A 12126-nucleotide genomic window follows, 5' to 3' on the forward strand; every position below is an offset into this window, starting at 1 on the left:
TGCTCAACCGGGCTCGACAATGGGGGACGTCCATGTCGCCAACCGCAGAAGAATAGGTCGCAAGTTCAGTGATGGACTGCTGGAGACTGGAAGGGAGCACAGCCTCAGAGGGATAAGCCCACACCCTTCCTGTCCTCTTGGAAAGCATTTCACTAAAGAAACCAAGAAAAGAGCAACAGAATAGCCGGAGGAAAAAAACCAAAACGTTGTAACCACTAATGTCACCATCTTCATTTATTAAAATTTATCACTCAACACTTCTGGCCTAAGCAATGTACAAAATTAAATACTCAAATTGTCGATATCTTGACTCCTCCAGGCCATTCCATGGTTTTGATGTTTGCCTTTTACATTCCCCTGTGTGCTGGGCAACCATTCTGCTTCTCTGTGATGTTCTACAGGATCTTCACACAAATTTCTTCAAAACCATTCTGTTTCTTATTCGCATTGGTGGTACTTTAACAGCCCAAATGTTCTTCCCCAATTCCCTGTGGAAGCGTTTTGGGTTCTCTCTAAATGTTTTATTTGGTGCCTCTCCTTTCTCGTTTCTTCCTATCTTTGCAGCTTTTGTGCTTCTGCTGTTATTTCAGTTTTTTTTTGAAGGATATGAATTTAAGGTCTTCTTCTATTAGGGCAGCGTATCTTAGCTCTATGTTTCGGATTTTTCTCATTACTTTCAGTGTCTCTGCATGCAGTGATTTAATTTTCTCTTCCATACGTTTTTCCAAGGAGGAGTTCTTACCTTTCTCCCGTTCTTCTGGCCTGGTGTTCTTGTTGGAAAGATTCTCTCAATAATACATTTTGCTGCACAATACTGTATCTGATTTATGTCTGTGATAGCAATAGATGGCTCCGTAATATGGATTATGGTCTTGTTCCTCACACTTATCATGCTTTTAACTTTAGGTGTCAGATTTACCTTAGGCAGTCTCTCCCTACACAGGGCCCCAGCACACATCTCCCGCTCCAGCTCGGTTGCCAGTTCTTCAATCTCCTGATTCCTTTCCTCTTCCTTCTGCTTCCTGGCCTGCCTTGCACTGTTCTCATCCTCCAGCATTGCATCCATAGCTTTTGCTGGTATCGCAGCAGTTGCCACTTCCAATTGTCCTTGCTGTTTTAGCACCTTTGTCCTGGTGGTTCTTGATTTCTCCGGTACCTTTATTGCAGTGCTTTGCGAACTGCTCAGGCACCTCTCCTCTGGGGTTCCTTTCTGCATCTCCTTCTTCACTTGCTATCTCTTTCAGCATCATCTGTCAGCTGTTCTAAGATGTCATCACTTAGGTACTTCCATTTTATCATTTTCCCATCCATTGTCTTTTGCAACTTTTTCTTTGCTATGTTTCCTCTCTCTATTCCATTTTTTTTTTTTTTGGCAGGCTCTCTTTGGATACCCTCCAGTTTTAAATACAGGGGTGTTTTTGGCATTAACGTAGATGTACATTATCTCCATTTTATCTTCAGGGGTCCACTTAACTCTAGATAATCCTATACATTTTTTTCACTAGCTTCTGTGGTCTGTCTATTCATGCAGTGGATCCATGAATGAAGTCACTATGACCCATAGCTTCACCGAGTTCACTATCTTCTCCTGAAGATTCATGTCTATCAGCACCACTATCATTAGCTTTAGTGATTAGAATAAGAATGGCAGGGCCGGATTTGCACTTTCAGTGCCCATAGGAAATGCTCAGGGGATGGCATTGGGTGCCCCTTCTCCCTCCCCCCGAGATATAGTTGGAACACTCCCAGCCATTTATGTAAAGCAGCAGGGTCCTTATCCTACAGCAGCAGCAATTTTAAAAAAGGCATTCAGCATGGGGTTTACAGCCACTCACTGCATGCTCAAGACCCTGCCTCATGCATGAGTGGAGGGGGCAGAGCCTTAAATGTAAGGTGGGTGGCTGCAGGTCCCTCACTGAATTTCTTTTTTGAAGTTGCTTCCACTGCCCTCGCACGATCAGGACACTGCTGCTTTAGGTAAATGGTTGGGAGGCAGGCCCAGCAGAAGCAATAGCGCTTTGGCACCTATCAAAATTGAGCACTGGAGGCAGCTGTCTTTACCTAAATCCAGGCCTGAAGTGTGGGCACCTTTGTATCCTGGGCAATGTGCAGTAGTAAAGTAGTTGCCTGGCTGAGATTTCAGCTAGATATTATGCAACAGGTTACTATGTGAAGGTATTCAGCAAGACACGATGAGAGATATTTATTCTATTTACTCCATCTGATTATTCTCTCACCACTAGATCTTGTTTCACTCAGGGCAGTTTCTCAAAATGAGTTTGTTTTATGCATAACTTGACAGGATTTAACCTTAATCGTAAGTCAGGGTATGTTAGGAATGGCCTCAAACTCTCAATTATACTGCTAATGTCCTTCTTAGTACTTGCATTGTGCCAAAGAGAGCCGCCTCCTGGAGCTCATAGAGTGTAATCTTTACAGGTATATCAAGGTGCATTTGGAAATTCTTCTTAAATCAGGCCACTGGCAGTCAATATGATTATAACTATTTCTGTATCTTTCTGAATCATTTTCTTGGTCTCAGATTACATCTCCTGGTAGTTAAGGATCTTTGTTTTCTGCATACGATATACAAAATAATCACTGTAAAGTGACACCTCTATCAACAATGCCATTCTTATGTTCTTCTTCTTTACCACAATACATGGATTTTACACATCGATCGTTTGTCTGTGAGAATAGGTGATCACAATTTCATCATTCTACTAGGGTTATACTCCCAATGTTTATTTAATACATTGATGTTATGTTTACATAGCTTCAATTCCAGTGTGAAATCTCTGGTGTTTTTTGAGATATCCCTTTGTTGTGAAACTTTTACCACATTCAGTACAAAGAAAAGGTTTTATTCCTGTGTGGATTCTCTGGTGGCTTGTGAGATGTCCCTTTCTCATAAAGCTTTTTCCACATTCAGTACATGTAAATGGTTTCACTCCAGTGTGGATTCTGTGGTGATTTGTGAGTTCTCCCTTTGTAGTGAAGCTTTTACCACACTCAGTACAATGAAATGGCTTCACTCCAGTGTGGGTTCTCTGGTGGTTTGTGAGAAATATCTTCTGATTGAAGCATTTACCACACTGCATACATGCAAATGGCTTTACTCCAGTATGGATTCTCTGGTGGTTTGTGAGAGAGGTCTTCTGACTGAAGCTTTTACCACATTCAGTACATGTAAATGGTTTCACTCCAGCATGGAGGTTCTGGTGCCTCCTGACACTTTTCTTAGCTTTGAAGCTTTTACCACACTGCATGCATGTAAATGGTTTCATTTCGGGGTGGTTTTTCTGGTGGCTTCTGAGATCTCCCTTTGTAATGAAAGTTTTACCACATTCAGTACAATTAAATCGTTTCACTACAATGTGGAATCTCTGGTGTTTTCTGAGATACACCTTTGTTGTGAAGCTTTTACCGCATTCCGTACAAGTAAATGGTTTCACTCCTGTGTGGCTTAACTGGTGCCTTGTGAGTTTTGTCCTCTCAAAGAAGCTTTTACCACACTGCATACATGCAAATGGTTTCACTCCAGTATGAATTCTCTGGTGTTTTGTGAGGGATTCTTTCTGACTGAAGCTTTTACCACACTCTGTACATTTAAATGGTTTCTCTCCAGTGTGAATTATCTGGTGCCTTGTGAGTTTTGTCCTCACAAAGAAGCTTTTATCACACTGCAGACATGTAAATGGTTTCACTCCAGTATGGATTACCTGGTGTTGTGTGAGTTGTTTCTTTGTCTGGAAGTTTTTATCACACTGCAAACATGTAAATGGTTTAACACCAGTATGGAGTAGCTGGTGTTTTGTTAGAGACTTCATGTAACTGAAGCTTTTACTACATTCAGTACATGTAAATGGTTTAACTCCAGTGTGGAATCTCTGATGGACTGTGAATTTTGTTTTCTGACTGAAGCTTTTACCACACTCAGTACTTGAAAATTTTCTCTTTCTTTTGCAGTTGTTTTGGAGTTGTGAGAGATCTGCCTTTGTACTGAAGCATTTTTCAGATTGCGCACAATAGTATGATCTCTCACCAATGTGGGTATTTTTATTTATTGAAAACACTTTACTCTGACTGAGGCTTTTATTAAATTCGTTACTTGAAGTGTCTCTCTCTTTTTGGTGGCAATGTAGGTGTCTTGTGAAAGTTTCTCTCTGATTTAAGCTTTCATCACCATGAGTAGATGAAACCGTTCTATCTTCTCTGCCACGTTTCCGATCCTCTGTGCTTGTACACAGACTCTCTTTGTTAATTTGCTGGTGTTTCAATAGTTCTTCATTCCTACTGAAACGTCGACCACATTCACAACATGTAAAAGGTGTTTCTTCTTTGCATATTTTCTGTTGTATCTGAAGATCTACCCAATGCTTGAAAGATTTTCCATGGTTTATAGATGTAGATGGTTTCTCTTCAGTGTGAGAGCTCTGCTGTGATTTTAGAGTTACAGGATCCCTGAGGAATATCACACACATCACATGCACATCTTTCTTCTGTTGTCAGGTTTCTCTGCTTCTCCCCTTTGTGTATATTAATGGTAGTTTGCCGACTGAGAACTGAGTCTCCTGTTGAATTTCCTTGCTTTTTTTCTGAAATGTACTGCTTCCTGCACTTTTCCCCCCAGTTAGAACAGGAAGAAGTATCCTCATCATCTCTTTCTGATAACATTTTGTTCGCTTCTGGATTCTCATTGAATTCCCAGTGATGAGTCCTTGTATTACTTTTTCTAAGGTCATCTTTTTCTAGATAAAAGAGTAAATGTTGGGCATTAATGTAGGAGGACGTGAAAAACATGCATCTTGTCACAACATTGCCCTGCAACACAGTTCTATCTTCTTGCATGTGGCAGAATATAATATTTGTGTATCCTGTATCTGCCTCTGGTGATTGTGGAAGACAATTTTCAAATGCATTTATGATGGTAATTAAGACTTTAGGCAGGTAACCTGTCAGGCTGAAATCTGCCCTCCCTCACTGTGACTCAAGTCCCTGCATTGTCAACCCCCGTACTCCTTGCTGCATTTGGAGGATGTGTTCCCGGGGCAGGGTTAAGTCTGAGGGTGGGAAAGGTATATGCATATCTTACATTTTCAAATTCCTCATACTATTTTCAGTTAATGTACTTGTACTTTCATTTTATAATGGATTGTGGTAACTTGGGTGATAGCGGCTTGGAAACAGTCAGAAATAAAGGAGGCAGACTCTGACTGTTTCCTTTTGTGCATGTATTTACAGTGAAAAACAAAGTGAAAAGCCAAACAAATAATGCAGCTCACCTTAAAGTTCAGGCAACACAGAGACATCCAACATAGCAGGTTCTCTCATACAGTGGCTTCCTTCCTGCTCCCCGGACCTGTTTAACCCTTCTAGACCCTGAGTTTTTATAATCTGGTGAGGAGCTCCTCCCTTCAGCCAGGATTCCTTGTGAGTCTGGATCTTAAGGAAGTCCGGGAGAGATAGCAGTGCCCGGTCCCTTAAGGTAGTCTGAGGGAGTTTCCTATAGACTCCCTCACATACCTTCCCCCCTCAGCTCAGCCTTGCTAGGGCCACCTCTCTAGACAGGAATCTGCATTGGTGTTTTCCCTGCCTGCCCTATGTCATATTTTATAGTTGAAGGGCTGTAGGGCCAGGAACCATCTCATCACCCTTGCATTGGACTGTATTTCTATTTATCCATAGGAGCGGTTGGTGGTCCGTTATGAGTATAAATCTGCTGTCCCAGCAGGTAATAGTACAAAACTTTTAAGGCCTACTTGACTGCCAATGCTTCCTTCTCAATTGTTGAGTAATGCCTCTCCTGTGGCATCAGCTTCTGGCTAATGTATGCCACAGGATGTCCTTGACCATCCTTCTCTTGGACTAGAACTGCTCCCAAGCCTACTTCTGAGGCATCGGTCTGCACCGTTAAGAGTTAGGTGCAATCTGGACTTATCAGGATCGGTTTGGAGCACAGCTCCTTTTCAGAGCCTGCTGACCACTGGATCTTCTCTGGTGCTTTCTTTACCACTAGCTATATGAGAGGCTCCGCCTTCTCCAAGTAACTAGGGATAAACCTTCGAGACCTAGGAATACTCTCACTTTTAGCTTTTGTAGATAGGACTGGCACCCTGTTGATTGCCTGGGTCTGTGGATGGACCTTTCTTTTCCTCAGGGTGTAGCTAAGATACTGGACTTCTTGACCTCCCAACAAACACTTCTTAGGGTCAGTTATTAGTCCTGCTTTCCTCACACTGGTTAGTATGGCCTGGATTTGGCTCAGATGTGTCTTCCAATCTGGGCTGTACACCACAATGTCATTCAAGTAGGCAGCTGCGTACCCTTGATGTGGGCAGAGGAGGCGGTCGACCAAGCATTGAAACATTTTGGGGGCGCCATGGAGACCAAAAGGGAGGATGGTGAATTGGAAAAGTCCACCTGGTGTCAAGAACACAGTCTTCTCCGAAGTCGCTGGCATGACAGGTTCCTCCAATGGCCCTTTGTAAAGTCCAGGGTAGAAATGAACTGGGTAGATCCCAGGCGCTCAGTCAGTTCATCCACTTATGGTATTGGGTACACGTCGAGTTTTGAGACCTTGTTGACCTTTTTAAAGTCAATGCAGAATCTCATGCTCCCATCTGGCTTCATTACCAACAATACGGGTGAGGACCTATCACTGTTAGACTCCTTTATAACCCCGAGCCAGAACATCTCCTTCACTTCATTCTCAATGACACGGCACCTGACCTTGGGAATTTGATAGGGTCATTGCCATAGCACAACGAGGCATAATGTTGTCATGCTGCACCAGATGGGTATGACCTGGTAGATTTAAGAAAATCTTCTTGTTTTGCTCCACCAAATGTCTGTGCTCTCTAAAAGGAACCTGGGTTCGGTCCATTTCGGGCCCAAGCTCTGGACCAAACTCTCCTTCTTGTACCAGTCTGCACTCCTGTGCAACCCATTTCTTCAGGAGGTTTAAGTGGTAGATTTGAGTTTTCTTTCGTTTATCTAGCTGGGCTATTTAGTAATCCAGAGGCCCTGTTTTTCCAAAACTTCATAGGGTCCTTGCCAAAGGGCTAACAGCTTGCTTTCTGAAGATGGGAGGAGGACAAAGACATGGTCGCCCAGCTTGAACACTCTGAACCGTGGAGCGATTGTAACCTTGGCCTTGGGTAGCCTGAGCCTTCTGTATGCATACGAGAGCCACCTCCCCAGCTCTTTTTAGGTGATCCTGCGCTAGGATAATGTAGTCAACGAGATTCTGCCTGGAGTTCCCTTCGTCTTTGCATGTCTCGCAAGCTATGTCTAAGATTCTTCTCAGTCTCCTTCCATACAGTAATTCAAAAGAGGAAAATCTCATTGAGCTCTGTGGTACTTTGTGGATTGCGAACAGCATGTAGGGTAGAAATGAGTCCCAGTTCTTGCCATCTTCATCCACAAATTTCCTCAACATTTGTTTGAGCATCTGATTGAAGCACTCAATAAGGTGCAGAGTTGTATCATTACGTTGGACATGAATGGGGTTCCCTGATGTGTCAGGATCTCCTTGGGCAGCCCAAGTCATGAAAAACCATACATTAGGGTGGTTGCCACCGTTGGGGTCTTCATATTCATTGGTGGTACTGCCTCCGGATATCCGGCATAGTCCAGAATGATGAGGATGTACTTATTTCCTCAAGTTGATCTCTCTAGTAGCCCCACAAGGTCCATGCCCACGCTGTCAAAAGGGTTCTTGATTATGGGCATAGGATGAGAGGTGCCACCCGTGCGTTGGTAGGCTTTGTGAGTTGGCGGGTAGGCTTGGCCAATAGAATCTGCCAAAATTTTCTCTAGGCTCTTTTCCTCCCCCAGGTGACCCCCTAAGAAGGTGGCCATGGGCTAGTTGCATGACTTTCTGGCGATATGGTTTGGGAATTAGTTGTTCTATCAATTCCTTCTCCATACTTCCCTTTGTGACTCGGTAAAGTAGGTCCCTCTTTCATCACAAAATAAGGAGAAATCGGGTCTGTAACCTGCATTCCAGGGACTAGCTTTCTGTCCACTCTATATATGCTCCTGGGCACACTTAAAGGACTCATCCTCCCTCTGGGCCCACCAGAAGCTTCCCGGGTCACTCCCCTTTTCCCACTCAAAGGGATCAGGTAAAATATTCTGGGTGGTTTGCTGTTCTTCCCCTGACTCCAACCCTTCCTCCTTGGCTTCCTCTAAATTAGCAGCATAACTGTATTTGTCCTGTCGGCGTTGCCTCTGGGACTTAGGAGTCTTAGAGGCTTTATGATACAGATCTGGATCATCCATGGGAGAGAGTTCTGGTTACTCCAATTCTTCATCATTGTGGCTGAACAAACCCGTTGTAAGCTGGTTCAAGAGGCTTTAAAGTTTTCAGTCTCATCCTATTACCATGGGGTATGGTAGTCAAGGAAGAACTCCCACCTCAATTTGTTCTTGGCTGACCGGGGGTCTTTAGTTGTTTCCAGCTTATTGAATATTGCCATTGGGCCCCATGGATGCATGCCAGGGTCACTACTCTGTCATAATCATGCTAAACTCACTTCACTAACTCTCTTAGTATGAGCGTTTTTACACTCCTCGAGTCCACTAACGCTTAGGTTGGAAAGCCATCTAGCTCAACTGCAACCACAAAAGTAGAGACTCCTTGGCTGGGGACATCCATGACATTACAAATGTGTGTGGCCACGGTGTTAACATCCATTGGTTCATCTTCCCTGCAGGGACATCTCTGGAAAAATGGTCCCTTTCTTCACAGCTGAAACATGGTGGTCCAGCTGAGGTTTACGGTTGAGGTGCAAAGTCTGGCCAGTCTGTGATACTAGTTGTCAGGGCCTCTGGCTCTTAGGACTCTGTCATCCTAAGCCCAGGTCGAGTGGCTTATCTGGGAACCACGGTGACTCAGGCATGGTCTGGGCCTGGTAATAGGCCTCTGCCACTTCTAGCGCCTTTTCCAGTGTAAAGTATGGATGTCTGCAGACCCACTGCCACTTAAGCCATTCCATACTGTCTAAGAACTGTTCTAGCAGAACGACTTTGATTACCTTCACTGGGGTCTTCCCTTCTGGGTGCAAGGTAAAACATTCTGGGTGGTTTGCTGTTCTTCCCCCGACTCCAACCCTTCCTCCTTGGCTTCCTCTAAATTAATAGCATAACTGTATTTGTCCTGTTGGCGTTGCCTCTGGGACTTAGGAGTCTTAGAGGCCTTATGATACGTATCTGGATCATCCAAGGGAGAGAAAGAATAGGTGCCTTAGGTTTTCCTCAGTTTGAAAAACTCCCCGCTATCAGTAGGCTTCTGAGTTGAGTTCCACTCTCTCTAGAACGGCAGCTTTGACTTCCTGGTACGTAGCCCTCCTTTCCGGACTGGCAGTTTGCAAGGCATCTTGACTACTTCCGGTGAGTCGATTCCCCAGATAGACAGCCTATCTGTCCTCTGGCCAATCTGCCAGTTGAGCTGAGCGTTCAAAGTTTTTCAGGAAACCATCAGGGTCTTCTCCTGGGGTCATCTTAAGTAGTATCAGTGACAAGGGAGGAGGACTGGTTACGGTGGTTTGCACAGTTTGTGCTATCTGGGTTAGCACCGTATGCTGTTGCAACACCTGTTCTCTTGGTGCCTGCTGCTGATCAATTTGAGATTGTAGAGTTTTCTGTAATTGCTGCTGCCCTGTAGCAAGGACCTGATTCACTTTCTCCATCTTCCCTGCTTCCCAAACTGCTTCCAAACTGGGTATCTCTCCGAGGAGGAAGGAGATGTGGAAAAAACCCTGCTGGCCTGTCTGGCCCTGATACACTGCTTGAACCCTGACTGCACTGGCAGGCTAACCACTTAGCCTGTTGTAGCTTCAGCTGGGTGAGTGGAACTGGGAGGCCGCAGGACTGATCCGAGAAGGATGGTGATGGATTTATAAAGTGTTTCATTTCCAGAATCTCAGGGAGGAAAACAGGGTAATACCAACCTGAAGATTCACCTAAAGTGCCCAATACCCCTTCACTGACCCTGAATGCAGCACATCAAAGAACTGTCTAGCAGCACACCGGGTGAGAAGCTCTGCCCTGTGTGAGTGGTGCCTGTAACAGAAACTCTGCGAGTGATTAGAGAGATCTCCCGAGGAGCTTGTGCAGGGGTCTCTGCAGTTCCCTGCTGCTCCTTCCACTCTCTTCCTCTCAGCAGTTTTACCCCGGTCCCTCTTATTCCTGGCACTCACCTGAGCAGCTGCTTATCCCAGTTCCTCTTTCCTCTGATCCTGGCTCGGCCCTGATGTACGGCTCTTCCCCTCGTTCAATGCAGGATATAATATCAGGGGTGACGGTCGAAGAGCTTGATCCTGGGGTAAGAACACCGCATTAGGTTTCCCATAATCACTCTGGATGTGATTCCGCCACATTCAAGACTTAGAAACATTTGCAGGATAAAGAATTTCACCAACTTCTGCGAACACAATTAAAATGCTCATTCAAAGAGGAACAGTTTCAGGGCCCTGCAAGTTTCAAAAATGCTCTTTAATTCATTTTTTCTGGCTCCCAGTATTAATAGTGCAATACATTAGCAGCCTCATTTCAATACGCACAAGCCTCATTATCCCTTATGCAACATGCAACTCTCCTACATAACATCCAGAACATCTGGAATAGGATGGGGGAAACACACTGAGCATGCTCAGACTGATGTCAGCTCAGAGGGAGGGCAGGAAGCCAAAAATGTTTTCTCACATCCCTCTCCATAAAAAACTAATTTTGCACTCCCTCACCTGCCCCAGGCTCCAGAGGTATCAGTGGAAAAAGGGAAACAAAAGAAAGTGAGGCATTCTGACTTCATGCATCTTGCTCTCTCACACACACACAGTCAGCCCATCATTCCTCAGTGGCTGTCGTCCTCTCTTAAACCCTTGCCCACCTCTACCCCACCCTTGCCCTGATACCATATCTGGCTTTTTCTCACAAGCACAGCCCCATCACCCCCTCTTTATTTCTTTCACATTCCCTCCTCTCTTGCACTCATTCCTCCTGGTTCCCTCACTGTTTCCTCTTCCTACCTTACCTCTCACACCCTCTCCACTGCCAGCCCCCAGTTATCTTCTCCTCTGCTATCTCCTGCCACCCCCAGCTCTCTTGCAATAGTTCCACCCCCAATGGCTCTCAAGCATCCTCTCTACTCCCCCCTTTCTGTTCTCTCATCCCCTCTGTTCCCTCACTGCTTCTCTCACTGCTACTGTGGAAAACATGTCAGTAAGGATCATGGGGAGGAGAAAGGTGACAGAGACCAGTCAGATACTGCTGACTTCAGGGAAAGGTCCTTGCACCTTCTAGAATACACCGCTTATCTTTATTTGAATTTATAAATCCCCTAAAGCAGTGTTCTGGGCAATGTACAAGTAAAACATGCATAAAATATAAATTACAAACAATCACAAAAACAAATAAAACAATATCAGAAAGACCACAAAAGAGCCATAGCAGTCAGAATCGTCAGCAGAAATGCTTGGGTTCACAATCAAAAGCCAGGTTTTCAGCAAGGTTTTAAAAGACTGGACACTATCAGCCAGGCGCAAAGCTTCTGGAAAAGAGCTCCAAAGGATGGGAGCCCCAACAGAGAAAGCACAGTCTCTAGCGCTACACAGTCTGGCCTGGTGCTAAGAAGGTACATCCAAGAGCCCCCTTTGAGGTGAACGCAAACGGCGAGCTGGACAGTACATATGCCGCAGGGCATTACACCATGGGGTGACTGAGGGAGAAATCAATTTAAATAATGCTACAATTTTGATGAGACGGGCAGCGACGTTTAATAAAGGTTGGAGAGGTTTTAAGGTCACAGCAGGTAAGCCGATGAAGATGGAATTGCAGTAATCGACTAATGGCAGGATTGAAGCCTGTATGACAGTCCAAAAATTTGGCTTGTCTAAAAGATGTTAAGTCCACATAAAATGCGTAACTTGTGAGGATGAAAAGAAAGCAAAGAGTCGATTAAGAAACCAAGGTTCCGAATATGTGAGTTCAGCGGGAAAGTGGTGTTTTCAATAACTATTGTATATTGAATCTTAGAAAGGGGATGCTGGATCAAAACATACTTGGGCAGATTTTCAAAGGCTACACGCGTAACATACGCGCGTAACCTGAGGAAATCTGCCC

The 12126-nt window shown here is 44.6% G+C and overlaps 1 protein-coding gene across 1 annotated transcript in view; it reads right to left on the reverse strand.

Moving 5' to 3' along the window:
- The window catches only part of LOC115083193 (gastrula zinc finger protein XlCGF7.1-like), a 44909-nt gene extending 40425 nt beyond the window's left edge, over nt 1–4484 (reverse strand). The window contains exons 1-3 of the mRNA XM_029587000.1: nt 4187–4484; nt 3666–3898; nt 3344–3515 (exon numbers count right to left, since the gene is read on the reverse strand). Of these exons, the coding sequence (XP_029442860.1) occupies nt 3344–3515; nt 3666–3898; nt 4187–4484 (703 nt within the window). The remainder of the gene's footprint in view (nt 1–3343; nt 3516–3665; nt 3899–4186) is intronic.
- Nucleotides 4485–12126: the final 7642 nt, after the last annotated feature.

Source organism: Rhinatrema bivittatum, chromosome 2, assembly GCF_901001135.1.
Source record: "Rhinatrema bivittatum chromosome 2, aRhiBiv1.1, whole genome shotgun sequence".
Lineage (NCBI taxonomy): Eukaryota > Metazoa > Chordata > Amphibia > Gymnophiona > Rhinatrematidae > Rhinatrema > Rhinatrema bivittatum.